The following is a 27,959-nucleotide window of genomic DNA, read 5'->3' as shown; positions in this document are numbered from 1 at the left end:
TTATCTGATTTAATTTCCATACTTGATAGCTAATATCATTTTTACTTCCATTCCAAGGACATAGCGAAATACCGTCACAGCGTTACTGTGGTCGCCATATTAGAGAGGGTCAGAGGAAGTTACTGAAACTGCGAGAGCGATCCTGGCCCCAAAATGGTATGGATGTCGTGTAATCAGAACATTTCAATATTTTTGCTCTTTCACTCCTAAAGTTGATTTATCAATGAACATATCTACAGTCGACTGAACTCTTATAAATGTTCATTTTGGCCTGACATAAGGTTTGGATTGAGCAGGTCAGTCAAAAGGGGGGTGTGCATCATGTGACAGTTATCAACAAATGCCATCCAGCGATCGCTGCACGAAATAACACCCGCTGATCGCCCGGGGTCCGGAAATTACATTTTTGACACTCAACTAAAGTACACAAACACTGAGACAAATTCCTACTGTGCTGCCGGTTTTAGAATATGCAAGTACTTATCCCTTTAGTTTACGCCCTGTGCTGCTGATTCGTTGCGAATACAGGCCTATTCTTTCTTAGAATAGTCCGATTCTTCTGACTAGAACTTACAAAACGTATTGACATGCTGCTGTTCTGGGCAGACGTCTGTTCACTTGGAATGATTAGGTTTCGAAACAATCTTGCAATTACATACTTTAACCTCTTCTTTGATCTGCGTTCAAGCGCTTTATATTTCTTCTCTACTCGTCTACATTTACTTTTTGTACTATGTTAAACAGTATTTTGACGAACAAAGTCTTCATTCACCCTTTCACTACATCTGCTATTGTCCATGCAGAACTGCTTATGTCACACACGTCATACTGTTGATGATGCTAACTGGGCCGACATCTGATCAGAACTGCATAAGGCTTCTTACAATATCTGCTGTATGTTTGATTCAGAAAATTCAGACTAATTATTTCCACTACCACTAAGATATTTTCCGAGTAATTTGCTGGTCTAAATTGTCTATGCTATATAATTGTGTATTCAGCAGTATTGTTCTATCCCTACTCATTTTAATTCTGATAGTACATGTAGTTGTGACAGAATTTCTTCAAATATAAGTGACACCATAATCCACAAATCTGTTTCAGTACTTACAGCTAAGAATTGCCTTAACAAGCACTCATTTTGGTGAAAAATATCCATCTTAGGGGACTGTTGGGGGCCCCCATGGCTCAGTAGGTTAGCGCAATAGCACAGCGTAATGACCCAGCTGTCTCTCACCAATACGGCGGCTGTGAGTTCAAGCCCAGCTCATGTTGCCTTCCTCTCCGGCCGTACGCGGGAAGGTTTGTCGGCAACCTGTGGATGGTTGTGGGTTTCCTCCCACCATAATGCTCGCTGTCGTCGTAGAAGTGAAATATTCTTGAGTACGGCGTAAAACTCTAATCAGATAAGTAAATAAATACATTGTACCTTCTTTCGCACGTGAACCACAGTTACAGGTTTGCAGATTCTGGCATTGATTTCCTGTTGGATGATCAGCATGCCTTTCAAGAGCCTGCTGTTGGACTCCTTCAAACAGCATATTGAATGGAACAAGTAAACATAAACCTTTGATAAATAAGCAGTTCTGTAAGTTGAGAGATTATTATGAATGACAAGTTTTTCATGTTAAATAGGGTAACACTTGTAATTTTCTACTGAGCTAAAGTAAGTCATAGTTTGCAAAAGAGGCTAGACATCAGCCCAATATCCTGAATGACATTTACTAACTTTTTTTCTTCCCTTTTTTTTTTTTTGCATGTTTTAGAGTTTCTTTGGTTTTGGCCAGAGTGCTGACATAGACATTGTGTTAGAAGGTCAAGACAAGAGAAAAACAGCAGAAATTAAAACTGAAGATGGAAAGAAAGAAAGATACTACCTGTACTTTGATGGGGAGACGGTGGCCGGCAAGGTAGGTGTCCAGACACACAGTCTCTGAACACTACCCTGTATATATAATGTTCCACGTTCCGTTTGCTTTCTGATATACATATAAACAAATAGACAAGGTCATCATTAAAAATATGTTCAATAGGCATCACTTATTGAAGAACCCTTCAAAAGAAGGGCTCAACATCAAAAAGGTCTTTTGATGTCTTTTAATTTATCTCTCAATGTTAATTTATGTTTTATCATTACCTTTTTAATTAGCCAGAGTAAAAGAAAATGTCAAGCATAAATTTTTCCATTTGACCTTTGGCAAGGATGTGTACTATTTTAAAAAAAAAAACTCTTGTACTTCTTATGTGATAATAGTGGACAATGCAATCTGCTACTTTCAGGTGAACATCACTCTCCGAAAGTCGGGAAGTAAATTAGAACATCAAGGAATAAAGATAGAATTCATAGGTCAAATAGGTAGGTTTGTTCTTCTGTGAACATCAGATAGTTTTACTTCTGGGAGGTTTGAAATATGTGTGTTAATTTTGTACTGTGTAGATTCTTATACTTTATGCTAATTTGTTTGGTTTTCCCAGTTTTTAAAAGTTTCAGAATTTCTCATATTGCATCAGGAGATGCCCTCGTCTTATAGACAAAGTTTCACTTTCCATTACCTATTTTTTTATCATTTAACACAACTGACAGTTGTGACATGTTCTTAAATAATGTAAAGAAGAGCATATTTAAATGATGTGATTGTTTGCAGCGATATCATGTTCTTTTCACTCAGAAATCAGTTGCCTATACATTGCTAAATAATGGCATCTTAAACAAAGATAAACGTCAATCAATGAACTCAGTCAAGCGTCAATCAAAAACAAAAAGCAGCAAGCTGACATATTCCTGCTTTCAGCTGTGTGACTTGATCAAGTAGGATTTTTTTCCTTGTTTTGTAACTAAATGTAACTAAATTAAGGAGTCTTATATGTCTCTGTGAAATTTCATTCTGATGTCTGATTTAGTTGTTTACAAGTTGACACAACATTATTTTGTGCAGAATTGTACTATGACAGAGGAAACCACCATGAATTTACATCACTAGTCAAAGAATTAGCCAGACCAGGGGAGTTAACTCAGAGTTCTAGTTATGGCTTTGAGTTTCTTCAGGTGGAAAAGCCATATGAATCGTACACAGGGGCAAATGTGCGGTTACGGTGAGTTTTAACTTTGTTGCTAACTGAGTTTAATGAATGCATGAACTTTTCTTGAAAGACTGCAATAGACGAAGTGCATATATGTAGTGCTGAAAGTATCCCACCAATTATTTTAGTGGTCTTCTATAGTCAAAATAACGTGGATCAAGTTGAGGACAAAATGCCTACATGGAGTAAACCGCAATGTTTTAACAATCAATTTTAACAAATTAGGTACAAGTTATTTCAGTAACTTGTGAACATGCCTCTTTCTTCTTTGATGTCATGCGATCCCTGCCTTGTCTTTTTGCCATGTACACTGTTGAATTTATGATACTAGGAACCTGATGTTTTGTTTTTTGGTTTCTCAATTAGTGTAGCATATCCCTCTCTGCCTTGCAATAGTTCCACATTAAAAGTTTATAGACTGACCAAGCACAGCAAGAAAAAATGGCTGCAATTGTTGAATTGTTTCCACCCTCTTTCCAAAATAATTAAGGGTATATCATTTGTTGTCTTTTCTTTTACTATCAAGGTAGTATTTTGTCTACAGGTACAGGTGTGATTATTTCCGCCTTGTGATGAATTGTTAGAAAAATTTGCATTTGCAAAACTCAAGTCCAACTCATGCTTTTTTACCCGGTTTAATGTGAGAAAGTCTGCCAGCAACCTGCAGGTTGTCTTGGGTTTAACCTGGCTCTGCTCAGTTTCCTCCCACCATGATGCTGGTCACTGTCTTGTAAGAGAATCATTCTTAAGTAGGCCATGAAATATCAGTCAGATAAATAAATACATGTTTGTAAATATAACATGGATGTTTTGTGAATTCCGTTTGCAGTTACTTTCTACGGGTGACAGTTGTAAAACGTTTGAGTGATATCGTAAAAGAACAGGATATAGTTGTGCATACATTATCCTCATACCCGGAGATGAATAACAGCATCAAGATGGAGGTGGGCATCGAGGACTGCCTACACATAGAGTTTGAATACAACAAGTCCAAGTGAGTACAACCACTTTATCCTTAGACCAAGTCATTCCCAAAATACTGAGTTGAGATTAAAGGTGGAAAAATGTCTGACATGTCTCCTGGAAAGAAACCATTTTCAAAATTTGTTCAACTTGATGGAGCGTGTGAAGAGTTGTGGTTTTATTATTGAAAAAAAACAGGAGATTGAATCTGAAATCGGAATTTCTGGTTGTAATTAGCCCAAGAAGAAAGCTAAGTGAGTAGAGGCTTGTTTTTAACAGGAGGATTTTTGTTAGATGTCTAGTGAAGGGTTTGATACCTTGTGGTTTCCTTCCAGAGTTGTTATTTCTTGCCAGTGTTCTAGTTTTCTCCACCCATAAATGTCATGGTCATAAATGGCAAATTCTGGAGTGCAGCATTAAACACCACCAAATAAAAAGTCTGTTGAACATTGATGTTATTACATGCACAGAAAAGGGTACTATCATAGGTGCATTTGTTGTAGTCTCTTCATGAATGAGAATTTGGGTTTAAATCTAGAGAAGGTTCATCCTTATTACATTATCAGCTCCATTAGCTGATGAAAATTAACAAACCAAAAAAAAAATCTGTGAGGTGATTTCACAATTGAACATGATGAACAATTGCAGTATTCTAAAAATGTGCAGGAAGTGACTTCTACTGGTTTCTAACAAAATACTTTCTTTGTTATTGCTCTTTGGAGATATCACTTGCAGGATGTTATAGTGGGGAAAATTTATTTTCTCCTGGTACGTATAAAGATACGATATATGGAGCTGGCTATAGTGCGAAGGGAGACAACTGGCTCAGGTAGATGTTACTATAATACAGATCCACGTCAGTCTGGACTTGGGATCATACTGGACTAGTCTTGAGTCTTTGTTGAGCAGCTCACAGCTGTTGTGGCTACAGCTCAAGAAGACTTTGCACTCTCCAAGATCTCTCTATGTATTGTCTGTCTTACATTGGTCTTCTCAATACTTTCTGGTTGTTGGCTGATATAAATAATTATTTGTTGAACTGTTAAACAAGCATTTTTTTTTATTTTTGTTAAGAAAAGTGAGCATTAAACATTATAATATCACCTGAAAGATTTGTCTTTTCTCTTTTCAGTCTTGTCTTTGTCTTCAATGAAATTGTTTGAAATGACTAATTCTTGAATGGTGATAAAATATAACGATGTACATTTGATTGGAGGCAGCCACATTTGGGAGAATTCCTGTGTTGTCTGTGTCAGTTGGGCAGAGTAATGCACATTACACCTGAGTAATGTGTGTGCAGCCCTATTCACATCAGCGGAACTGGATTTCACTTCCATTTGTGGGCCAGGCTGCTTCCCTCATGTGCATATAATCTGAGCCATTTGCTAGAGCTTACATTTAACAGTTTATTGTTAGGCACTATAATAAAAAAAATCATGAAAATTTTTTTTATATGTATTTGCATACGGAAATATCAAGCATTTCTGGCGATATATTCTATAGTATGCAGGGACATATCTGGAGCCATTTTAATTCTGGAAAACATTTGTGTGCCTAAACCAATCCAGCTGTGTTAAAAACAACACTTAAATTGTACATAAATATGATGGTTTACCAATACAAGTTGTTAGCTCAGTTATACAAATTTCTTTCATTTACGGACATCAAAGCTCTCAGAAAACATTGTTTTGAGTTGCATTTTACAAGATCTTTGTATTTTTCTAGATTTGGCCCTGATATGTTACACCTTTCTTTTAATTGATAAACAACCAAGTACTGAGAAGACCAGATTATTGGTTTGCTTGAGTGTCAGGATGTCAATGTTTGTATATATGTTTTGTTGAAATGCTTAATGTTGAAGCATGGGCATGTAATGTGATCATGTGCTGTTGTCTCCACAAATGTTTTGTCTCGTTAGTAACCTAGTAATGATCTATATACTCTATATTTGCCCTTTTCTGTGTTTTATTTTTTGTGTTTTTCAGTTTTTTTTTGTGTTTCTTTCTCTCAGGTATCATTTGAAAGATGTTATAGTTGGCAAGATTTATTTCCTGCTTGTCAGGATAAAAATCAAGCACATGGAAACTTCAAATTATCAAGAGAGAGAGTACTGGAACAGGTCAGAGTTCATCTCCATGGAAACACACCTTTAACCCTCATAAGTCAAGGCCTCCAACATTTCTCATTCTTGCTACTGTAACTTGTGTGATGCAGTGATACCTTGTGAAAATTTATAAGTTATGTTATGTAAGAATTATAATACTGAGAAGTGTCCATTGCCTTTACAAATGCCTAAATCAAAGGATAAAATACATTTGCATTTAAAAAAAAAGTGTACCTTTGCCTTTTTAATTGCCTATAAAGTATCCTTTGCATTTAAATAAGCCTAGTATATAACAGAAGTGTCATTTGCCTGTAACTTTAAAAATGCCAAGAATATAACAGAAATGTCCATTGTCTCTAAAAATGTGTCCATTGCCTTTAGAAACATAACATTATAACCTTTAAATATTCTTAGAATATAAAAGAAGGTCATTTACCATTTCAAATGCCTATTTGTAAAATATACCTTAAATTACCTAAAATTTCACCCACAAAAGTGTATTTTGGAGCAAATAAACGTCACAGACTATTTTTTTTTTGGTACAGAAACTTACAATTTTCCAGTAGAGTATCACCCCATGTTCCAAGCAAACCTGAAAACACTTTCTAAAGTCAATAGAACTTTCAGAATCAGGAAAAATTGGCAAGTCATGGACAGAATTTATGGTCAGTTAGGGTACCATTTGCCTTTGTAATAGCTAGAATATGACTAAACAGGGAATAATGTATTGAACATTTCTGTTAAGCACAAACCATACTTTTGGACATTAATTTAGGTTGTCAGCACTACGTTTTTACGTTCATTTACATGATTTAGATTGGCAGTGCTCTGAGCTTTGAAGGATGCAATAGTTTTTGTGTGATGGATTGTGAAACTTAGCACATTGTTGGGCCTCACCATTTATGCGTATAGAACATTGTTATTTTTTCATTTTTTCTGCACCCCAAGTATATATACTACCATATTCTTGCATTTTATTATCATTTGTTTGATTAAGTCTTTAACTGAACTGTTGTTTTTTTGCCATGGTTTGATAACTTTTGTGTTGGAATAAAATAAATGCCTAAAGAGCCTGTATGAATATTTACAATGTAGGAAACATAACCAGTTCTGAATGTTTTTGTGTAAAAATTTATTCTGTGAATTTTGTTTTTTGTGAAATCGGATCTTTTTTCTCTAAACAGTATTAAATTGTTCATGATCTTTTTAATATGAGCAGGTTGCTTGTTTGTATTCTGTAAAAATTGCCAGAACTTTTGACAAGTATTTGTTGAATGCTATAATCTCATAATACCTTATATTACAGGCCCAAACACATTCAATGAAAATGAAACAATTGCTAAGTATGAAATCATGGATGGTGCTCCTGTAAGGGGTAAGTTGGATTGCCCATCCCTTTCACAAACAGTTGCCAACCCTTTATTTTAAAACACTGTGATAGAAATCCTGGGCCCAGTTTTACAAAGATTTCTCAGCAACCTGCGGATGATTGTGTGTTTCCATTGGGTATCATTTCACTATATTTGCTGGCCGTCAGTGCATAAATAAAATATTTTTGAGTACAGTGTAAAACTGGAATCAAATAATAAATGGGGCCTCCGTGGCTCAGTTGGTTAGCGCGCCAGCGCAGCGTAATGACCCAGGAGCCTCTCACCAATGCGGTCGCTGTAAGTTGAATTCCAGCTCCTGCTGGCTTCCTCTCTGGCCATAAGTGGGAAGGTTTGCCAGCAACCTGCAGATGGTCGTGGGTTCCCCCCAGGCTCTGCCCAGTTTCCTCCTACCACAATGCTGGTTGACGTCGTATAAGTGAAATATTCTTGAGTACGGCGGAAAACACCAATGAAATAAATAAATCAGATAAGTAAATAAATAAATAGAAATTTTCTTGGCCATCATGGTATTTTTTACAGAATTATATCACTTTTGCAGCTCATGTTTGTTTGAGCCAATGTCTGACATTGTTGCTATTTCCCTCAAGAGTTTCAGTTATTTTGCTCACAGGTTCATGTTTTGGACTATTTATCCCAATCCAGCAAAATGAATTTTTCAGTTGTAAAGTGACATATACAGTGATTTTCATATCACTATTCTTGCATGTATTTGTTACTGTGACATTCCATTGTGGTAGTATTCTGATTGGTTTTGTTTTTTAGGGGAGTCTATACCTATCCGGCTGTTTCTCAGTGGATATGAGCTCACTCCCACCATGAGGGACATCAATAAGAAATTCTCAGTGCGTTATTACCTGAACCTTGTGCTAGTGGATGAAGAGGAGAGGCGCTACTTCAAACAGCAGGTATGTCATCACCCTTACAGAAGTGCTGGAGAGCCTTTCTCCTCTACCTTGAGTTTTCTCAACTCATTATAAAGTTGATCCACATATTGATTAAGTGAATAATTCTTGAGTATGGCATTAAAGAACGGTGAATTAAGACTTCCACTTAAGCCACAGAACATTGGTCGTTATAGTTTCTTGTCAGTAAATTTTGTGCTACTATGTAGTTTTCTGAGATGTAATTTGGTACAGCTCTTTGCAAGCAGTAGACAAGTTGCTGATTTTGCAATCAGTAGAAGAGAAAAAGAAGTGAAAGTGCATGAGTGGAGTATGAAACATGTTATCATCAGGATGGTTGTCCAGGTATGGCAACCAGGTTACTGCAAGGAAGTGCTGTCGTGAGGGAATCAAAATAATTTTATGTTAACTCCAATCAAACAGTCAATGAATCTGTTGACAGGAAATCACAATTTTCCGTAAAGCTGAGAAGGTGAGGAAGAGCATCCAGGCACAGTTACAGGAGAAGCTGCCATCGTTCCAACCACAGTCACCGACAGAATCAAAACCAGGTCCTGAGGAGGGGGACACTGGGGAGCAGTGACCCCTGGGAACTCAGCCCCTCCCCCAGCTGGTGTACATGTGTGACAGTCCTCACCCCTTTATGCACACTCACAGCCATCAGCCCATGGGGCGACAAGCCCTGTAAAGGTTTAGTCTATATACCCCAGTGGGCCCGTGGGTGTATGCTGACCTGTGAGGAACTGTTAACTCTGGTTAAGTCTGGAGCTGAATGCTTGTGCCAGCAGCATGCTATCCCACAGACTGTAGCTTCGGTGACTGGAAGGCTGGCTGGCTGGCTGGAATTGCTGGTCATCTGTACCTGTACAGTGTACAGTCTCTATAACCTCAGCCAGGTCACAGCACCTGATATCTGTATAATATTGATGGTACATAGATTGAGAAATGTATGATTTATTATTTAAATGCTCAAAGCAGAAGATGTACACGAGAGTTTTCAAGGCAAACAAAAGCAGAAAAGATGTCCCCATATTCAGTAGGGAGAAAACAGTTGCTACCCATTGTCCTCAATTTATCCTTAATTGTACAGAATTTAATTGAGTTAACACTCTGTCATTCCAATATTTGTGACGTTCGTCAGTTCTGCATGATTCTGCTTTGTCTTTGCAAGTTTGGGGTTTAATTGTTTGAATGTGATGATGCTACTAGTGTAGGCTTCTCTCTCAGATGTCCAGGCCGATTTGTGGATGAAGGTGCCTGGCTGTTTTCTTACATACAGCTGGTTCAGAAGACCAGGTTCCTTGATTGCATTCTGCGCTCACTATTAATGTGCTTACATATTCTGCATGAATGCATATTTTTTCCACAGAAGTATGACAATTTAATCTTTTCAAATTATTTGCATAGTATTTGTACATTCTGGTATAACACATTCTGAATTTGTAAATTAGAAAGGAACGCTTTTACATTTTAAACATCACTAAAAATTTAGGGCCATGGTTGGAGCAATCAACACATTAGCTTATTTGGTTAGAAATTGTTCAAAATAATGTGACATTGACCATTGATTCAAACAGTATTGGCAGTAGCTTGAGAACATTTGATCGATAAATCTAGTGTTGCTCTCAGTACCTTATCTTGTCTTCTGGCACACTTGAAAAAGGAAGGCAATATGCTCACCATGCTAGTCTAGCATCTGTGTGGATGTCATGAGTTATTTCAACTTGGAAGATTTTCTGTGTACCTGGACATCAACTGCTTTTACCAAGTTGACAACAGCAAAATGATTCTTTAAAATTCCTTAGCACGAGGTATGGAACGTGCTTGCTCGTATCTCCTTATTAGTATTGTGAGCCATTGGCCTGTGCATATGTTTTTGATTATCATGGAATCTGCAGTGCCCCAACACCATCCACCCCTCACCCCTTGATCACCACAATAGTCCACACAGTCATGTAGCTGAAATTAGGACAGGTATAGTGGACATTTAACATGCATTCATGTGTGTACAGAATTTAGCACAATTTTATGCATGTGATATTTTAATTAAATTCAAGGTGTGTTTGATGTTAAACATTGACGTGAATAACTGGTATCAAGTGTCTGCAAGGATAATCAGGCCACTTTGTTGTGTGATATGCATCTGTATTATCAGGTATAATAAATCATTGTATGTACAAGATAATGTATGATTGAGATCCATGGACCTCTGTGTTTGATGTACATGTACAAAACAATGACGTGATGTACATGTACACAACAGTGTATGATGTACATGACAAAACAATGACGTGATGTACATGTACAAAACAATGTGTGATGTACATGTACAAAACAATGTGTGATGTACATGTACAAAACAATGTGTGATGTACATGTACAAAACAATGTGTGATGTACATGTACAAAACAGTGTGTGATGTACATGCACTAAAAGTACACGTACGATAAACAATATAAATTATATAAATTAGCCAGTCCTAATTAATTAGGATGTACAGAGTACATTGGTATTAGTGATACATCTGTATGTATATGGAAAAAACAAAACAAAATGCCTGAATGAACCACACCCATATATATAAATATATATATATAAAAATATACATATATAAACCCATTGACATGGCATTGTTATTGATACTAATTTGGTACTGTTGATGATGGACTGATGCTGCAGATGACATGGTCAGTTAATAGCTTATTGTCTACACGTGTGACATTGTCATCCGCTCCCCATGTACAGTTCACAGCGGCATAATCCTCTCGTAGACAGCTAGACAGGACCATAATTCAGGTTGTGACAGCATGTCGAGGAAACAAGAAATGTGTATCTCTCTAGGGGATTCCCTTCCCACTGATTTTGTGTGTGTGTGAAATATGTAGTTTTCATCTGTGTTTTGATCCAAATTTTACTTTATGGAAGATAGGTTGCCAAAATTAATATATATGATTCATGTAGGTACATGTATGTTGATTTTAGGTAACCTGTTCACCTTATCTGTGTTTGTGGTTATTAAATGAATTCATACCAAATCACCTTGTAATTATTTGATTGAAATTAGACACTTGTTGGCATGTTAATACTATGTATACTTGCCACTGGTGTGGAATAACATGAAGAACACAGCCGACAGTCAACCTGTATAAGGTCATATTTTATATGGATAATACATATATCATCTGCATCAGAGTATAAGCTGCATTGTGTATCACTGTTTGGGTTTTTGCATATATCCATTATTCCTCTGCTTTGCTGATCATTTACATAGTGCTGGCTTTCCGCCACCTGCCTATAAGCTAATGTTCCCCAAGATCACAAAGCAGTCCTAGAATTACTGTAATTCTTCAACCTTTTCACATGTTTGCAAGGTGTTTATTTAAGCATTATATTTTACAGGAATTTTTCTGTGTTGAGTGATAAAAGTAAACTTTGTTGAAAGCCCAAAAACTGGCAAATCCAACCAATGTAATTTTGTAGAAATGTACATAAATTGGACAGAAAGTCGATCAATCATTTGTGAATAGGTTGAGGAAATGGGGTAAGTCAAAATTTCAAAACTTTTTAAAATTGTTATTTCTTATGTAACAAGGTCAAAATGTTGCTTGACAACGTAATTTCTGGGTAAGTTATTGCGCAACAAAATTTCAGCTAAAAGAACGGAAAACGACATACCAAATTCAATGATTGAAATTTTGAATAAATCTAAGATGACTTTGTGATTCTGGGACCAAGCTTTTTTAGCGTATTGAAGCTCTCCCTGCTGTACTGTATGTGACTACATTCCCTGTATTAACCAGTCACTGCTGTCTCACTCCACAGTATCTGCACTCAACATTTGGTCAGAGGTGTCCTTTTGTTAACCTCGAATTGTTTAAGTCTCTGCTGAGCACACACGACTTGAGCTGTTCAATGAAGGCTCAGTTATGCCATAAATAACGTACCAGATATCTCATTTAGTTGTAGTGAAAAAGCCTATTTCAGCAGGGAAAAAATACATGCATGTGGTGAGCAGCCTATTTTGGTAGCAAATACTTGTGCGGATGAACAGCCTGGTGAAAATCCCATTCTAGGAACATCAGCAAATATATGCTTTTGATCAACAGCATATTCAAGGGAAGAATACATGTTTGTAGTGAGTAGGCTCTTCTGTGATCCATATTCTACCATGTGAGCAGGGAAGAGACCTTTTCATGTTTTTGGTATGTTTTGAACCAGCCTGTATTACAGGCAGATGCATGTACCATCAATGATAATAGCAAAAGTGTAAGGTTGTCCTGAAAGTGTTCAAAAGTCCTGTGATGATTTTTGTCCAAATTTGGCCGAGGAGAATCTTTGGGTATAATGTTTTAGGCAACCTGAATACCACCTCGTCTGCCTCCTGATGTACATCTTGTTCAGATTTTACCATGTTATTAGAGAAGACTTCGCACTTGTAAATACTTGTCGTAAGAGCTGAGCTAGTCCTCGCAGTGTGGACGATGTTCATGCCAGCACATCAATTGGTCAAGTGGTCACTTTAGTGTAAGAGGGGCATTGACCACATCTATACAGAGGTCTCCTAGTAGGCCGGGAATAATACTGTCATGTCTGTAGAAGTTTGCTTTGTTTAAGCCTTGACTTGTTCGCCTGTGTGACGATCTCCCCTTGTGTAGGCTATGAATTGCTGGGTCATGTCTGTACAGACTCCACTTCAGAACTATCAAGCTTTAGTGTATTTAATTCATATGTATGGCTTGTGTTCAAAATTTCTAAACAGTAGGAAAGATTGTATATTATGTACATTTCAGTTAATAAATTCATGTATAATATATATAACTGAATATTGTATTTTGTTTGTTTTTTTGTCTGCCAAGGAGCACTGTAAGCTATGGTAAGTGATAAAGGACAAGGATCCCACACAAGAAAGTACAGAACAAATGAGAAGCTAATCTCTTGTGCCTGACGTAGGGCAATCCCTAGCTGATCCTCTATCAAGTGCTGGGGTAGTTTCCCCAAAGATACATTTGTGACTTGTCTCAAAATTTAAAACGTCACAATGCTTAGTCTTAAGATAATATTGATGAAGTGGTCAATATTTTAATGTAGAGATCTCGAAAATAGGCTTTAAAATTATATTTCAAATTTAGGCTAAAGGCAAAACTGGCTTTGTGAAGTCGGACTCGGGGGGTGGGGGTCTTGTTTCAGATGACAGGTCATTCACCAGGGAGGTTATACATGATTGAATCCACCCACGCTGGCTCTACTAAGGCTTTACATCAGGAAGTTTGTCTGCTGTCCCCACTAGGCTCTTCTTGCTACCATTGACTAATAAACCGGACAAGGGTTAATTATATGCAAATGAAATGGCTTTTCATGGTGTAAAGCCTCAACCCAAGAAAATAATGAAGTGCACAAGTCCTGCATACCTTTGTAGTGCACAAGTCCTGCATACCTTATTCAAATTCGTTAACATGCTTGACCAAGGAACTGATTTCTCGAAGGTGGGCCTTATTAGCAATAAGTGGTTTGATAGCGAACGATTGTGGTCTTTTTGTGTGAAGTTTGCTGTAGACCTCTTGCCTTCCACTAAAATGTCGAGGGAATATGTCCAGGACTGATGGTTAGGGCTAAGTGTACAAATCTCCCACGACAGACACAGATAATACAATGCATTTGTGTTGCATCTTAAAATCTTTATAATGAAAAGTGGCGAACAAAGACAGATAATGGTTAAGGTATGTCAAAGTGTTGTTTTTCTGAGGTATCCGGCACATTCTGGTGCTTTAGGTGTCTGTCAAAGTGTTGTGTTTCTGAGGTACCGGGTACATTCTGGTGGATTAGGTATGTGTCAAAGTGTTGTGTTTCTGAGGTACCAGGTACATTCTGGTGGATTAGGTATGCGCCAAAGTGTTGTGATTCTGAGGTACCTGGCATATTGTGGTGGATCAGGTATGTGTCAAAGTGTTGTGTTTCTGAGGTACCTGGCATATTCTGGTGGATCAGGTATGTGTCAAAGTGTTGTGTTTCTGAGGTACGGGGTACATTCTGGTGGTTTAGGTATGTGTCAAAGTGTTGTGTTTCTGAGGTATCAGGAACATTCTGGTGGATTAGGTATGTGTCAAAGTGTAGTGTTTCTACTGTAGTTGGAGAATTGGCTAGTTCCTCTCTGCTCTGGACTGTTTCTTCCTGCTATAGAACTTACTACCATTACATCTGACATGTTTTAGAGTCTAGCAATGAACATCTGTCAAATACTGGGGACTCCATGAAAGGGTGATTAGCTCGTACAAAACAGTCACTCAGGAGTCTCTCATCGATGCGGTCACTGTGAAGTCCAGCTCAAGTTGACTTCTCCAGTTGTATGTCGGAAGGTCTGCCAGCAACCTGTTGTTGGTAGAAGGTTTCCCCTGGGTTCCTCTCACAATATTACTGCCTGTCATCATGTAAGTGAAATGTTCTTGAGTATGGCATAAACCACCGATCACCGAAAAATAAATAAATCTTTCAAATACATCTCAAAAAACATAACAAAAACAAACAAAGGAAAAATGTCCAGTTAAGAGAATTATTTATTTCTTTGATATTGAAGGGTTGCGGTTCAGTTCTTTGACCAAGGGAAGTGAATTTGCTTGCCCTGTACATGTTATTGGACTGTATACAAACCATAGAGGTGACTGAACATGGTGAAAATGCATCTTAAGCCTTAAATCAATCGTTTGTTACATTGTCACTACTAGAATATCAACACAGTGAAGCATGTAACAAACAAGGGTAATTTCTTTAGTGATGCAGATGGATTGAATTCTTGCAAAACTTACTAATCAGTTAAGGTCTAGATTTTGACAACAGAAATATCTTAAGTAATAACCAATTATCACTTCCTGTTAATCAATGCAAATACATACTTCCACACTAGTAAGCAACTACCTGAACCACATACACTGTTTGCAGCTAATGGGGAAAAATTCTGTAAATTTCTAGTCACATTTAAAACTGAGAAATGTGTTAAAAAAAAAAAAAAAAATCCCCCCCCCCCACTCCCCGCCAAAAAAACAAAACAAACCATCCATACATATTAATGCATAGTAACAGGACATCCCAAGATGCACCACAGCGACCTTGAGAATGGAAGTGAAAAGACCGAACTAGGTTCAGTTTTAACTTCCTCCACCACACACAAGACAGACCAGCGTGTCCAGTCTGAAACTTCCAAATGTACAACAGTTGCCAACATCGTGCTGGCTAAAATAACAGGCTAAAAGGTTTGCACGGATAGGTATAAATATCACATCACTTGCCTGATAATAAATACATATACATATATACACAAAATATAAACTGCTGCGGATGTATGGCATGAACACAAATTACACTGGACAGACAACTGGACTGGGGGATAAGACATGTACATAAGCCGATTATGAGGTTTCAATACTATCCCTGAATGGAAAATAACAAGTGACAAAATACTTAACCAGACATCTTAACAGAAGCCATGAACTATAACAACCTATTTGTGATAAGTTCTGTACATACTGACTTGAAGCTCCTTCAAATCTGCAACTGTATAAATTGCAAACCAACTCTCATATCTTCAACAACAAATTCATGTTTACAACATTTTGACACAAAAGGAAAAAGGAAGTGACAATACCTCCTTAAGTTTTTTTTACAATTCTGTTAAACTAAAAGATATGTGGAACAAAATGATGACATTCAATTTAAGAAATATCCTTTCTAACTTGAGACATGCACAAACGGAATGTCCAAAACAACAACAAAAGCCTACAAAAGGAGATGACATCACCCTGCTCCTGTAAGTACATGTAGACAAGGGTGACTACACAGAGACTAAAGCCAGTCCCACCCCTAGAACCTCTACACAGCAGTGTTACCGTGTGCTCAGAGAACTATGGCTGGTCTGGGTAACTACAGTATTCCTATCTCATTTATACTTGTGCAAGTCTTTGGCATGGAAATGGCACATGATAACTGCAGCATTAATACAGCTTCTCTAAAATTATACAAATAGCAAAATATATACCAGTCTAAATATCAAACAATCTACTCTGCTAAAAGCCACAGTATTAAAACGAAATATGTAAAAAAGAACACAAGAGACAACAATTGCACAGATGGATAAAAGTAACAGGTATGTGTTTTGAGTTTTAGGATCTACATACAATTAATATATGATCTCCAAACATGATCAAAACACTAGCACTGTCAATACTGGCTCTGTTACCATGAACTGAAACCAGGGGACTTGGCAACAGTGTTAAGAAACACATGTGTAGCTCAATGTTATTGGAACCAACAGAACAGCTGGCTGACATAAAAATAAAAACTGGAGGAAACTAAAATGAAAACTAGATGCCACTGCCATAAAAGCTGGATGACACTGCCATAAAAGCTGGATGACACCACCATACAAGTTGGATGACAGCGCTGTAACAGCTAAATGACACCACCATAGCAGCTTAAAATGCACTGCCATAACATCTGGATGACACCGCTACAACAGCTGGATGACACCCACATCACAGCTAAATGTCATCGCCATAACAGCTGGATGACACTGCCATACCAGCTTAAATACACTGCCATAACACCTGGATGACACTGCCATAACAGGTGGATAACACTGCCACAACAGCTGGATGACATTGTGACAACGGCTGGATGACACCACCTGAACAGCCCGATGACAACAGCTGGATGACAAAGTAACAACAGCTAGATGACACAGCCACAACAGCTAGATGGCATCAACAGTACAACTGAGATACCTTAAAATAACAGGGTATGGCCCTGCTATCAACAAAGTCAATGTCTCAAATTACCGCATAACTTTCATATTTTGTCCAGGTATAAGCTTTGAGTTACCTGTGATACTAAAACATTACCGAACTGCTGCACAAGTCTACAATATGTAACAGTTTCACTAAAGCAATGCATGCAGCTGCTGATTTTTATCTTGGTAAGAGCTGCTTGGAGACTACATCTGTACAGTTTATACAATAAAATATCAGAAATACCAGTTAACAGTCTGACACAGCCACTCCACCTCACGCACACATAACACAACATTGATCACAAAACTGACCAAGTGGACATATCTCCCACAGCAGGTCCTCTCATAGATGTCCACACGCTTACATGGCAGTCAACACTTGAGCTTTCAGCTTATCATCCAAAACAAGCAGAAGCTTTCAACCAGTCAAAGGACGAAGGTCAACTCTCACTTTTTCATCACTACTCAACATTCCAACTGTTGGATAGAAACCTCCCTTTGGCATACGGATTTCTTTCTGGCCTATTGTTTTTCCATTTCGTGTGAAAAATATCTGATAAAAGGAAAAACAAAAACATTAAATAGTATAATTTACCATTGTTGCAGCCTGCAAAAACGACACAATCCAATGTCAGCAATAAGTATCTAGTCTTAATAAGTGGAATATAATGCCTAATTGCTGGGTTAATCAGCTGATGCCTGAAATTTTGGTATATTTACAGTGTAAAACATGTGGTCATGCAAAGTATTTGTCTCTGAGTGTGTATGCAGTTGGATGTCGTATGTGGGGTATTTCCATATGGTGACTCCAGTACAAATAAATCAACCAAGAGACTATCCAACTCTGAGAAACCACCGTCACGTGAGCAAAATAACACTGCAAACAAACAAAAATTATGTTTAATTCATTTTATCTTTTGTAATTGTCAGCTTATCCATTTTTAACTATACTAAAATAATAGCATTCTGATTGTGGATTGCTGGAAAAAGCTTGCCAAAGCATGTGAAAAGACACTACCTTTTTCAATACTACATACATGTATAACTGTTCTTGAGGTAAGATAAGGTGTGACCTAAACTTTCGCCCATGGCTAAGATGCACAATTTACCTGATTCTGAGAGTTCTGTCCATCTCAGAAAAGTTGGTTTGTTAGGAGAGAAGGATGATATCCTTCTAGAAATATGTAACAATTAGCTCCATATCTCTTGACATTTACTTTGCTTTTAAAAACACATGTTTTGGGGTGAAATTTTAGATCATTTCCTGTAATAGCATCACCACTTGAGAAGGTGGATGGCTTACCTTGACCTTAGCACCATATTCTGCGATGGGTTTTTCCCATGGCCCTGCCCCTGGTCCCCAGAACTCCTCCTCATCTGAGTCAGAAGTGTGATAGTCCTCCAATAACAGCTCCTCCACATTAGGGTAGTCAGGGCTGGCTGCTGATGACCCATCACTGTCAGCATCACTGTTATAATCCCGCGGGAACAGAATCCCACAACCCATTATATCACCTGAAGGTAAAAGACAAGGAAGAGAATTTACCCCCAAGAAAACATGGAAATATTAAATATTCAAACAACTAAATAAATAAAATTCAGATGTTATCAATATCACGGGACATGCCCAGTGAGATATGGCTTACAGATTTAAATATCCTACAGCTCAATAGTATTAGACCACAAAACTATCCATCGTGTGAGAGACTGAACTGTGCCATGGCATGGCATAGATTAGGCTCAAGTTTTTGGGTTGATGAATTGCAGATCTCAGGATATCATTTGATTTTGGAAGAAAACTCGAGTTTACCTTTATGACACCTTGGACCGAATGGATCACCTACTCCACTGCCCACAAATATCTTCCCATCATCTGAAAAAAATACAATCATTTGTATGAGCATCAGTCATACAACACCCACAAAGCCAAATTACTCAATTAAAATAATAGTTAGTCCTGAAATCCACCCCCAAGACACAAAAATCTGTACAGAATTGTTCTTGATGTCAATGGTAACCTTGATACGACCCATCCTCACATTTTCCCTCACCTGGTTAGAAATAAAGAATGTATGTATGTATGCTTGGGGTTTTACATCGTACTTAACAATATGTCAGTCATATGACGACGAGGAGTCATTGGGTGTGTATACATGTACATATACAGTGTCTTTTTGTGGCAGGGCGAATCCATGCCGCAAAAGTGCTGCCATGACAGAAGTATCATGCGGACACCAGACATGACACACCACACAGTCACATATTGACACCGTGCCAACCAGTCCTGTTTCCTTGCTCTAACCTCTCAGAGCTGAACACACAGTAGCATTTTTCAATGTCTTTGGTATGACCCAGCCCGGGTTTGATGCAGGGTCTTCCAACTTCGAGGCAGACCCTCTAACCATTACCGCACCGAAGTAGTCACATAAGGAGCCACAAGAGTTTTGGCTTATATACATTCCCAACAAAGGAGTTCTAAACGAAATAATTCTCACAATACTACTACTACTCATTCATTAGTGTACAAAGATGACGATTACAAATCAATCCCAGCTAAGCCAACATCTGATCTGTAAAAGAGTCATCGAGACAAATATTTTTCAGTGGGTTATAAATTGCACATCTCGCACATACGTGACATTAAGACAATCAAAGTAGTTCTGCCCGCACACACAAAACATGTCGCATATATCACTTGGAAGATTCGCAATAAAGACTATTCTATATATATTGTTACCTGCATGATAGGCTATGGAGCCTCGGTTCCACCCAGGGTGTCTGTGCTTTGGATAATCCTGAAATATAAAACCATTGCTATGTTAGAAACTTGAATACTACAAATGGTACATGTTAGCAGTAGAAGCAGACTAGTCTTGACCATTTTTTTTTTTTTTTATTCCTTTATATTTGAAAGAGTTTCCTTGCGATTAATTCACTTTAAAGCCCAGAGAAAAATGCCTGAAGTAAAGAAGGAGCCAGATAAAACTTGCTGCTCTCCACTCAGCTTCATTTAGGTTCTGTGTAAAAAAAGCTTGGTAAGATTAATAATTAATAACAGAATACAAGCAGTGCCATTTGCACTGAACAACAAGGCCTGGGTCTGAACTTGTCATCTCATACCTTAGATAATGGTAATGACCACACTCACAGGGATGAGACAGACACTGGGATCAAAAAGAGGAAACTATATGTCGTCCTCATAATTTTGTCATTATTAGCATTTCTGAATTACATTCTGAACATTTTTCTGATTTATTTTTTGTATAAATAAGAGGAATTCCTCCAAAAAGAGGATAAATCTCATGCCTGTACTCACCCTTCTGGCTAGACCTATGGCTATGTAACAGTTTTCTCCTGGGTCCACAATTTCTATTTCGAAGTAGTGGTATGTTGTGTCAAGGGGAAATCTGGCTTGGGCCAAACCCACATCTATTATGCTTTTCCCTCGACCAGTGTACTCCAGGATCTGAACAACATATAAACATCAAAATGGTCTGGTGTTTCATGCATATACTTTCAGAAAATATCTGAACGTTTCCACCAGTCAGCAATCAAATATAGAACTTTTTCTAGAGGACATTTGCTTCTTCCATATATAAGTGCCAACTACTCCAAAGTAACTGAGAAGTCTACTTGAAACAGGTCACTTAGACCAGTGTAATCCTACATATAGAGGAATCTGCAAACAAAAACAATCATAAACAAACATAGTATCCCTGAACAAAGATCAGACCTCACAACTTAATTGTTCAAAAAAGAACAAGCACATTATAACTGGATTCTTTTCAGCGGTTATTAACTGTTTATTTAAATGGTCAGAATTTCACATGAGCTAAAACGCTTCCCTACTGCACTTACAGAAATGGAAACATTCACATGGACACAATTCTCTACGCTTTTGTATTTCTGTTACATGGCAACTTTTACACATGCTCAAAGCACAACACTGTAGCTAGATGTATATACAAGGCAACTTTCACATGAAGCCAAGGCACTTTGCCTCTCTATCTACTTACATGGCAATTTTCACATGAAGCCAAGGCACTCTACTCTCCATCTGTCCTTACATGGCACCTTTTACATGAAGCCAAAGTGTTATACATCTATCTATTTACACCCCAAATATCGAAATATCAAATATATGAAGAAAGGAGGTTGTACTCACACTTACACTGCCGTTCAGCTTGACGTCATGGAGACGTGACCACTCCTCCTCACAGTTGTCCACGGCCATGAGGATCACGTCCTCAGCCTGCCACTCTGCCTCCAGGTTGAGTCGCACCTCCTCCCCCTCGGAGTGCATACCAATGGCAGGGTACAGGCCCTCAGCAGGCACAGGCACTGCTACTTTCCCAATCTGTAATACAAAAGTAGATATATTGTACTGGAATTTATGTTCATGTGTGACCAGGTTCAAGTATGCTCTGATGTAAAAATAAAAAGCTGGGTACAACCAAATGTGATAACATACAAGCATGGAAAATCAAATCGCTAACATGACATTACCATCATCATACCAGTAAATTCCACTAATACAATGCAAGGAAAGATTATTGCTTAGTAATAGGGTAGAGAATTCAGCATTGCAAATTTACCAACACTAATTGCAGAATTACTAAGGCCATTTTAAACTGTAATTTTTACTTTTGGTTCTAGCGTTCTTCAGTTGTAACAAAACTACAACAAGTATGTTCTAGCGCTTTTGACAGCTATTGTTAATCTTCAAAGGTTAAGAAGGTAGGTAAATTAGTCAATTCAGACCTCCTAATCATTTTTACTGAAGATGTATACTTAATTTGTCACGTGCATTTCATACCTATACAGGCTAATCTTGCCTCTAAGTCAGACCCACCTCTTTGCCGTTCCGTGTGAAGAAAACCTTGGCTGTTGGTTTGTGACCTTCTTCATCCTCATCTCTATCAAATATTATCCCACAACCAACTTTGTCCCCTATATAGTTCTTTGGTCCGAAAACTCTACCAAACCCATTTGCCTTGAACAGCCTGAAAAAAACAAAACAAACAGATTTATTCATAAAGTATGGGGAAATGGGTATACCTACATTGTAACATTAAACACAAGAATGAAAACATGAACTTATAAAGAAGCAAATAATTCGACATAAGCACCACACATTACCTAAACATCTTTGAAAACACACTGATTTGTAGTATGTAGTAAGTACTGTAGTATTGTAGTAAGTTTTGCAAGCTTTTACAACAGATGCAGGTACAAAAATTCAATGAATAAAAATGACTCATTACAGTCCACAAAAGTCATATTTAACATAGCACAAATCTGAGTTTACCCAAAGTAAAAAGAGATGCTTGTCCTGTAATATAACAGAAAGGCTAAGTGCCATCACAATAATCCAACCAACAAGCTTGGTAGAATGTCTAATAGCTCAGTCTGAAGTTGACTTACTTCCCATCATCTGCATGATATCCTACAGACTCCGAGTTCCAGCCAGGCTGCCTGTCTAATGGGTAATGGCAAGGGACTAGACCAATAGCTGTGAACAGATGGAGTTTATGATATCATTTGATTGTTGTTTCACACAATACTTCACGCAATGAATGCTTTACCTGTACACTGGTGGTCAGCATTTATGGGTGGAGGAAACCAGTGTACTCAGTGATAGACTATCTGTCAACCACTTATTGGACACATAAGTTAACCAGACTTACAAAACATATTGGTGTTATGACACTCAGTCCTTACACTCCTTATAACGTTTGTACATCTATCTTAATATATGATGTGCACGTATCAGGTAACACCCATAGAATAATGTACTGCACCACAGACTCGTTTACTTTTAGAACTAATTACAGCTTCACAAAACTTCCTATAAGTGAAAAAAAAAAAAGTTTTAGGATATAACAATCAGAATGATATCTTGAAAGAAAACTATATCAGCTATGTTTAAACCAATTTATTACTTTACTGGTGTATTAGAGCATAAAATATTTTCAAACAAGGTTTACAGTGGGTGATAAACATTGCAAGTTTGGGATACCAAGCATCAGAAAAACTACTAATATACAGTTAGCAGTATTTGGAGAACCCACTGGACATGTTCCTATCATTGTGGAAGTTTGGTCCCAGTGGAAAAACCTCAGGAATATGTGAAACCCCTGTTTTTCACTACATACCTACATACATGTACATAAAATAGAAATGCCTTGAATCTAATATCAGACAGGACCACAAATTCTCATGTTTCAGTCTACAGTATAAAGGTAGCTCTGAATACAATTTCGCACTTATAAACTTTCACCAGATATATGATAAAAAAAAACTTTAACTGGAAATGTGTATTAGGTCCTGCTAGACACGAAGACACTTACCAATGGCCCCTATTAGGCCAGTGTCCAGGATTTCTACCTCAAAGTAATTGTTGTCTGGGGTTAGTGGGTGAGGTGAGATGTAAACACCGACTCGATTATCTTCATTAGGAACATACCTGTCCAGATATAACACATTAAAATCATCTATACAAAACCAGAACAGTTGAGGTCATTCCTACTACCAGGGCATTTGATAATCCATACAAATTAGAATTATTTCACTTGAGCATTACTAATAGCAAATCAGGAAACAGGCAACAAATTCTTATGTTTTTGTAAGACAGGATAACTTTTTGATCAGCCACAAGGGCTTTCCTTATATGTAATATTTACTGTGTATGTACAGATAATCAAACAGGCTGATACGTTTCTCATGTATGTCTTATGTCTCTATGTCAATCTGTGATGACGTAAAGAATAACAATGCTCGGAATAATTTTCTTTCTTTCAAAGCAGTATCGTGAGCTTAGGTACAACACTCTCTGTGTGAGCCTTACCCCAGCACATCCCCCTCTACCAGTATCCTCTCAAACCGTGGCTGTTTTGCCGCTTCACCCTTGTCCCGAATGCGAAGCCGGCGACGGGGAAAAGCGTGCATGAACCGATGCCGCTGTAGTATCTCCTCCATATCCTGCCAGAATAACATTTCAATGACAAATTTTCTCTTAAAAAGAAAAAAGTTAATTTTAATACGGATTTGTGGAGATTACTTAAAATTGTCACCTGAGGCAGAAATGAATTTCCTTTTTTTTATACAACGATGTTTGTAAAGAGACCCTATAACCCTTTTCATCAATTTCTGCACTACTGTTTAGGGTGCAGATAAATTTGTGGCATTGATGAAGATCTTAAAGTAAACATAAAATCAGTCACTAAAGCGGAATTAATTAATAAAGTAGTATTCCAGAAATGTTCTAAAAATACTTCAAAAATTCCACACCGCTTATCAACAAAATAAATAGGAAACAATAATCAGTACCTAGCCACTCATTTGGTGATGCCATTTTGCCCTGTTATAGCCATATAGAGTTATGTCACAAAACCTAGGAGCTCTCCAGTACCATCGGTATTAAACAATGTGGCAATGAGAAAATACAAACAAACGCCTGATGCCCAACCAAAGAGGATTAGCTCCATTCCATGTTCAAATGGCCGATATTTCCTTTAATTTGGCCTTTGGTCAGGCGATGTTTGTGGACAAAAGCTAGGGAAAAATAATGCAAAGTCACAATATTTTTCTTCAAGCCATGACTCTCCCAAGGCAGTTCTCTAGCCAGCTCACCTTAACAAGTTACTGCAGTCTCCTGCCCAACATGTACGCATTGCGACACGGGCAGCCGTTCTCAGCTCCCTGCTCATAAATGTCCAACATACACCCGTTTAACACTTAAACTGACTGAAAATCCAATTTAATGCATCAATATCTGTCTATCCACTATAAGAAACCACACTGACAATCAAGAGCTAATTTTTTTTATTGACGTGACAGCCAATTATCAGGTGACGCTTTCAGTGCTAGTGACAGGCCAAGTTCATAAGGGCGTCAACAACATGGCTACTCAGAGTGAATTGTCCGTCAGTGCCTTATCCCCAGTGCTGAACTTCATCATCTCGGCTTCAAAACTTCACACAGTTTTTTTACATTTTTTTCTGTGATAACTGTGTCCCATATCATTTTTTCTATGAATATATAGTGGCAGTGGCAGCCTTTAATCCCTGCCATCACACATGCAAAATGATTCATTTATTTATCTATTCCATTGTTGTTTTACTCCGTACTCTCGAGTATGTATATGACGGTGGCAAGCTTTATACTGTGGCATTACTGTTCCTGTCAATTATTTAAATTATGCTAGATTGGATGTAAATCTACCAGTAGTAAATTTTCATATCATCATATCAATTCATAATCTTAAAATACATTTACCAGAACAAGAATGAAAGGCAAAAAAGTACATCTCTTTGAACATGCATACTGACCTCCTGGAAAATGAGAGACTGTAGACTATGAAAAGCAGAAATAAACTAAGACGATGCACCATGACAATGGGTAAGTTATCTGATCTGTATTAATATGCAAAAGCATTCTGGAGATATAGCATGAAATATAGCATGAGTATGGAAAAGGATATAAACATATAGCCTACATATCATGACAATGCACTGTGGATTGTATATTATCTCTTAAAATAAGTTTTGCATCAGACTTTTTTATGCAAATTTCAACAAATGACAGCCATGAGAATTTCACCGAAACGATTGTTCTGTTCCCACCTCAGTTCCCATGATTAAAATTCATGGAACCGAAAGTCCGTTTCCAACACAAAAAGGCTTGGCTACTCACTCAGTACTGCTAAGTAAACATTGAACAGAGTTAATTGTCTGAGGACTTGAGTTGTGAACCTTCAAATTGTAGCTAAGGTGTCACTAGGCGCGTGTACTTTGTTACCACAAGTGTCTCATGAAGAATGGACCTTTTTCAATCTCTGTGTACAGTCAGCCTGCAATGCTATCTGCCACCATGGACAGGAAGTAGCACAGCCGATTAATTACATGAAGAACAGAAAGCCAGTCAAGCTCCTTGACCAAGGAAGTTGTGATTCATATGAAATTTGGATTCTAAGATTCCTTTGAATTCAAGGTTGTTGTGGAAGTTGTATTTAACACATGCTTCATTGTAGTCTTCGGGTAAGGGAGACAGCTCAAACTGACAAAGTTTAGAGTACCCTGTTCTCTCCTCCTCTCCCCCCCCCCCTCCCCTCCATAGTTTGCAGTCAGATACCTTAATCATTCAGTGACAGTTGATAGATTTTAAACAACAAGGTTGAGGGATTATGATAATTTTTAATTTACAATGTAAATGAAAATTAGATCTGAAATTAGATTAGAAATGTACTTTCCTACGTCAAAAGTACATGTAACCAAAAAAGTGTTTCCCAGCAATTCTGAAATCTTCATGCCTGAAATTAGCTACCTAGGACTAGGTCATTAGCAGACTCCACATTAAATGGTGACTATCTGGCTGCATGAGACTAGCAGTACACCTCGAAGTGCAGATAAGTGTAAAACTAAGTGAGAAATACTTAATTTCTCTGATAAGACTTGGTTTCCAACCTCGTCCCTCTTTATATACAGTACATGTAAAGTTCTATGACTGGGCGTATAGGACTGATATCAGCCCTGTGCTGTCATGGTCTGTCTGCAAGCTAAGACATTTATGCACCTTTCGCATCCATTGACACTGACCTTTATCTGACATTTCCTCAAAAACTCTCAGTCTAACTCAAAAATAAGGTCTCTTTCCTCGAATAACCTCAAATGGTAGGTCAATCATGTTGACATCTGTTGAGAATCTGAAGTGTCTAATGCTTCTAAAATGATAAGAAATTGATGTTTTGAGAGCGAGTTGATGCTCAGTACATGTACATGGCATGTACAGTTAACCACTGATGTGCATGCACCTTGCATGAATAAAATAGCTGCACGTACATAATCACAAAATCGTGATATTTGCAAGAAGGGCACAAAAGCCAGATATCATGAAATTGCCTCTGGTATACGTCTTGGAATGAGGTGAAGCTTGTCCAAAACACCAATAATCTGTTTATACATGTAATTCACCTGATGCTTGCCCACGTCACTTAAGTCTGTCTTGCATTGTTGTTCCCATACCCATATTTCACAATGGGCTGCTTTTCGGCTGTGAACTGGATTTTACCCAATATTAAAAGCTAACAGCCCATTTCTTAGCTATCACCCACAGAGTTATCTTACTATTTCTTAGCATCTGAATTTCAGCTTACCCTAAAGTTTATTACGGCGTACATTTGAACACTTTTGAAGGCCTATTGACAAGTTTAATAAGCAGAGGTAGTGTACAAATATAAGAACAGAACCTCAAGCTGGTGTTAAGGCGAATGACTAGAATCATTTTGTATGTGTTACAATCGCGATTGACTTTCCAGATTGATGCCGGCGAAGTCAACGGGTATAACAGACAGGGGTGAAAAGATGTCTTTTTAAACTGTGACATTGATTACCTCCAAGCGCATTAACCTCAGAACTCGAGAGTTGTCCATCTCTAATCTCGTAATTTCGTCATATCTACTTTACCTGATGACAACTTCCGTGCTTAATTCACATTTCGTAACCGAAACCCGTCGAATTTTCCACTGTGCTAAAATTAACCTCTGCCTGTGCTCGAACTACTTCCGGTATCCAGAAGTGAATATATTGATTTATTCTAATTCATTCATGGTTCACTTTTGAATTAATTGATATACATTAATTGTAGAACAGTGCAATAAACAAAAGAAATTATTAAATATTTTTCCTGAATTAATAAAAATACGTTTCTGGCAGCACTGTCTCTAAATATGATGTTGAACTAT

General features: G+C 37.7%; 2 protein-coding genes across 4 annotated transcripts; one reads left to right on the top strand and one right to left on the bottom strand.

Moving 5' to 3' along the window:
* Positions 1 to 94: 94 nt before the first annotated feature.
* Positions 95 to 13,251, top strand: LOC135466339 (vacuolar protein sorting-associated protein 26B-like). The gene is made up of 9 exons (XM_064743771.1): positions 95 to 156; positions 1,767 to 1,910; positions 2,281 to 2,356; positions 2,937 to 3,093; positions 3,911 to 4,075; positions 4,767 to 4,885; positions 7,449 to 7,523; positions 8,302 to 8,444; positions 8,884 to 13,251. The coding sequence occupies exons 1-9, from the start codon at positions 154 to 156 to the stop codon at positions 9,022 to 9,024; spliced, it is 1,023 nt and encodes a 340-aa protein (XP_064599841.1). The 5' UTR covers positions 95 to 153; the 3' UTR covers positions 9,025 to 13,251.
* A 2,218-nt stretch (positions 13,252 to 15,469) lies between these two features.
* Positions 15,470 to 27,774, bottom strand: LOC135466834 (SPRY domain-containing protein 3-like). Of its 3 annotated transcripts, none has more exons than XM_064744555.1 (11): positions 27,682 to 27,774; positions 24,066 to 24,199; positions 23,569 to 23,684; positions 22,643 to 22,730; positions 22,071 to 22,221; positions 21,384 to 21,575; positions 20,535 to 20,684; positions 19,956 to 20,013; positions 19,029 to 19,091; positions 18,522 to 18,733; positions 15,470 to 17,771 (listed from the first exon to the last, which is right to left on the bottom strand). In XM_064744555.1, exons 2-11 carry the CDS (start codon positions 24,194 to 24,196, stop codon positions 17,637 to 17,639), a joined length of 1,296 nt encoding a protein of 431 aa, XP_064600625.1. In that variant the 5' UTR covers positions 24,197 to 24,199; positions 27,682 to 27,774; the 3' UTR covers positions 15,470 to 17,636. The 3 variants fall into 3 exon arrangements, with proteins under 3 accessions (XP_064600625.1, XP_064600623.1, XP_064600624.1); XM_064744553.1 differs by having other exon boundaries at positions 27,609 to 27,745; XM_064744554.1 differs by having other exon boundaries at positions 21,390 to 21,575; positions 27,609 to 27,745.
* Positions 27,775 to 27,959: the final 185 nt, after the last annotated feature.

This window comes from Liolophura sinensis, chromosome 6, assembly GCF_032854445.1.
Source record: "Liolophura sinensis isolate JHLJ2023 chromosome 6, CUHK_Ljap_v2, whole genome shotgun sequence".
Classification (NCBI taxonomy): Eukaryota; Metazoa; Mollusca; class Polyplacophora; order Chitonida; family Chitonidae; genus Liolophura; species Liolophura sinensis.
This window is presented reverse-complemented; position numbering and strand designations above follow the sequence as displayed.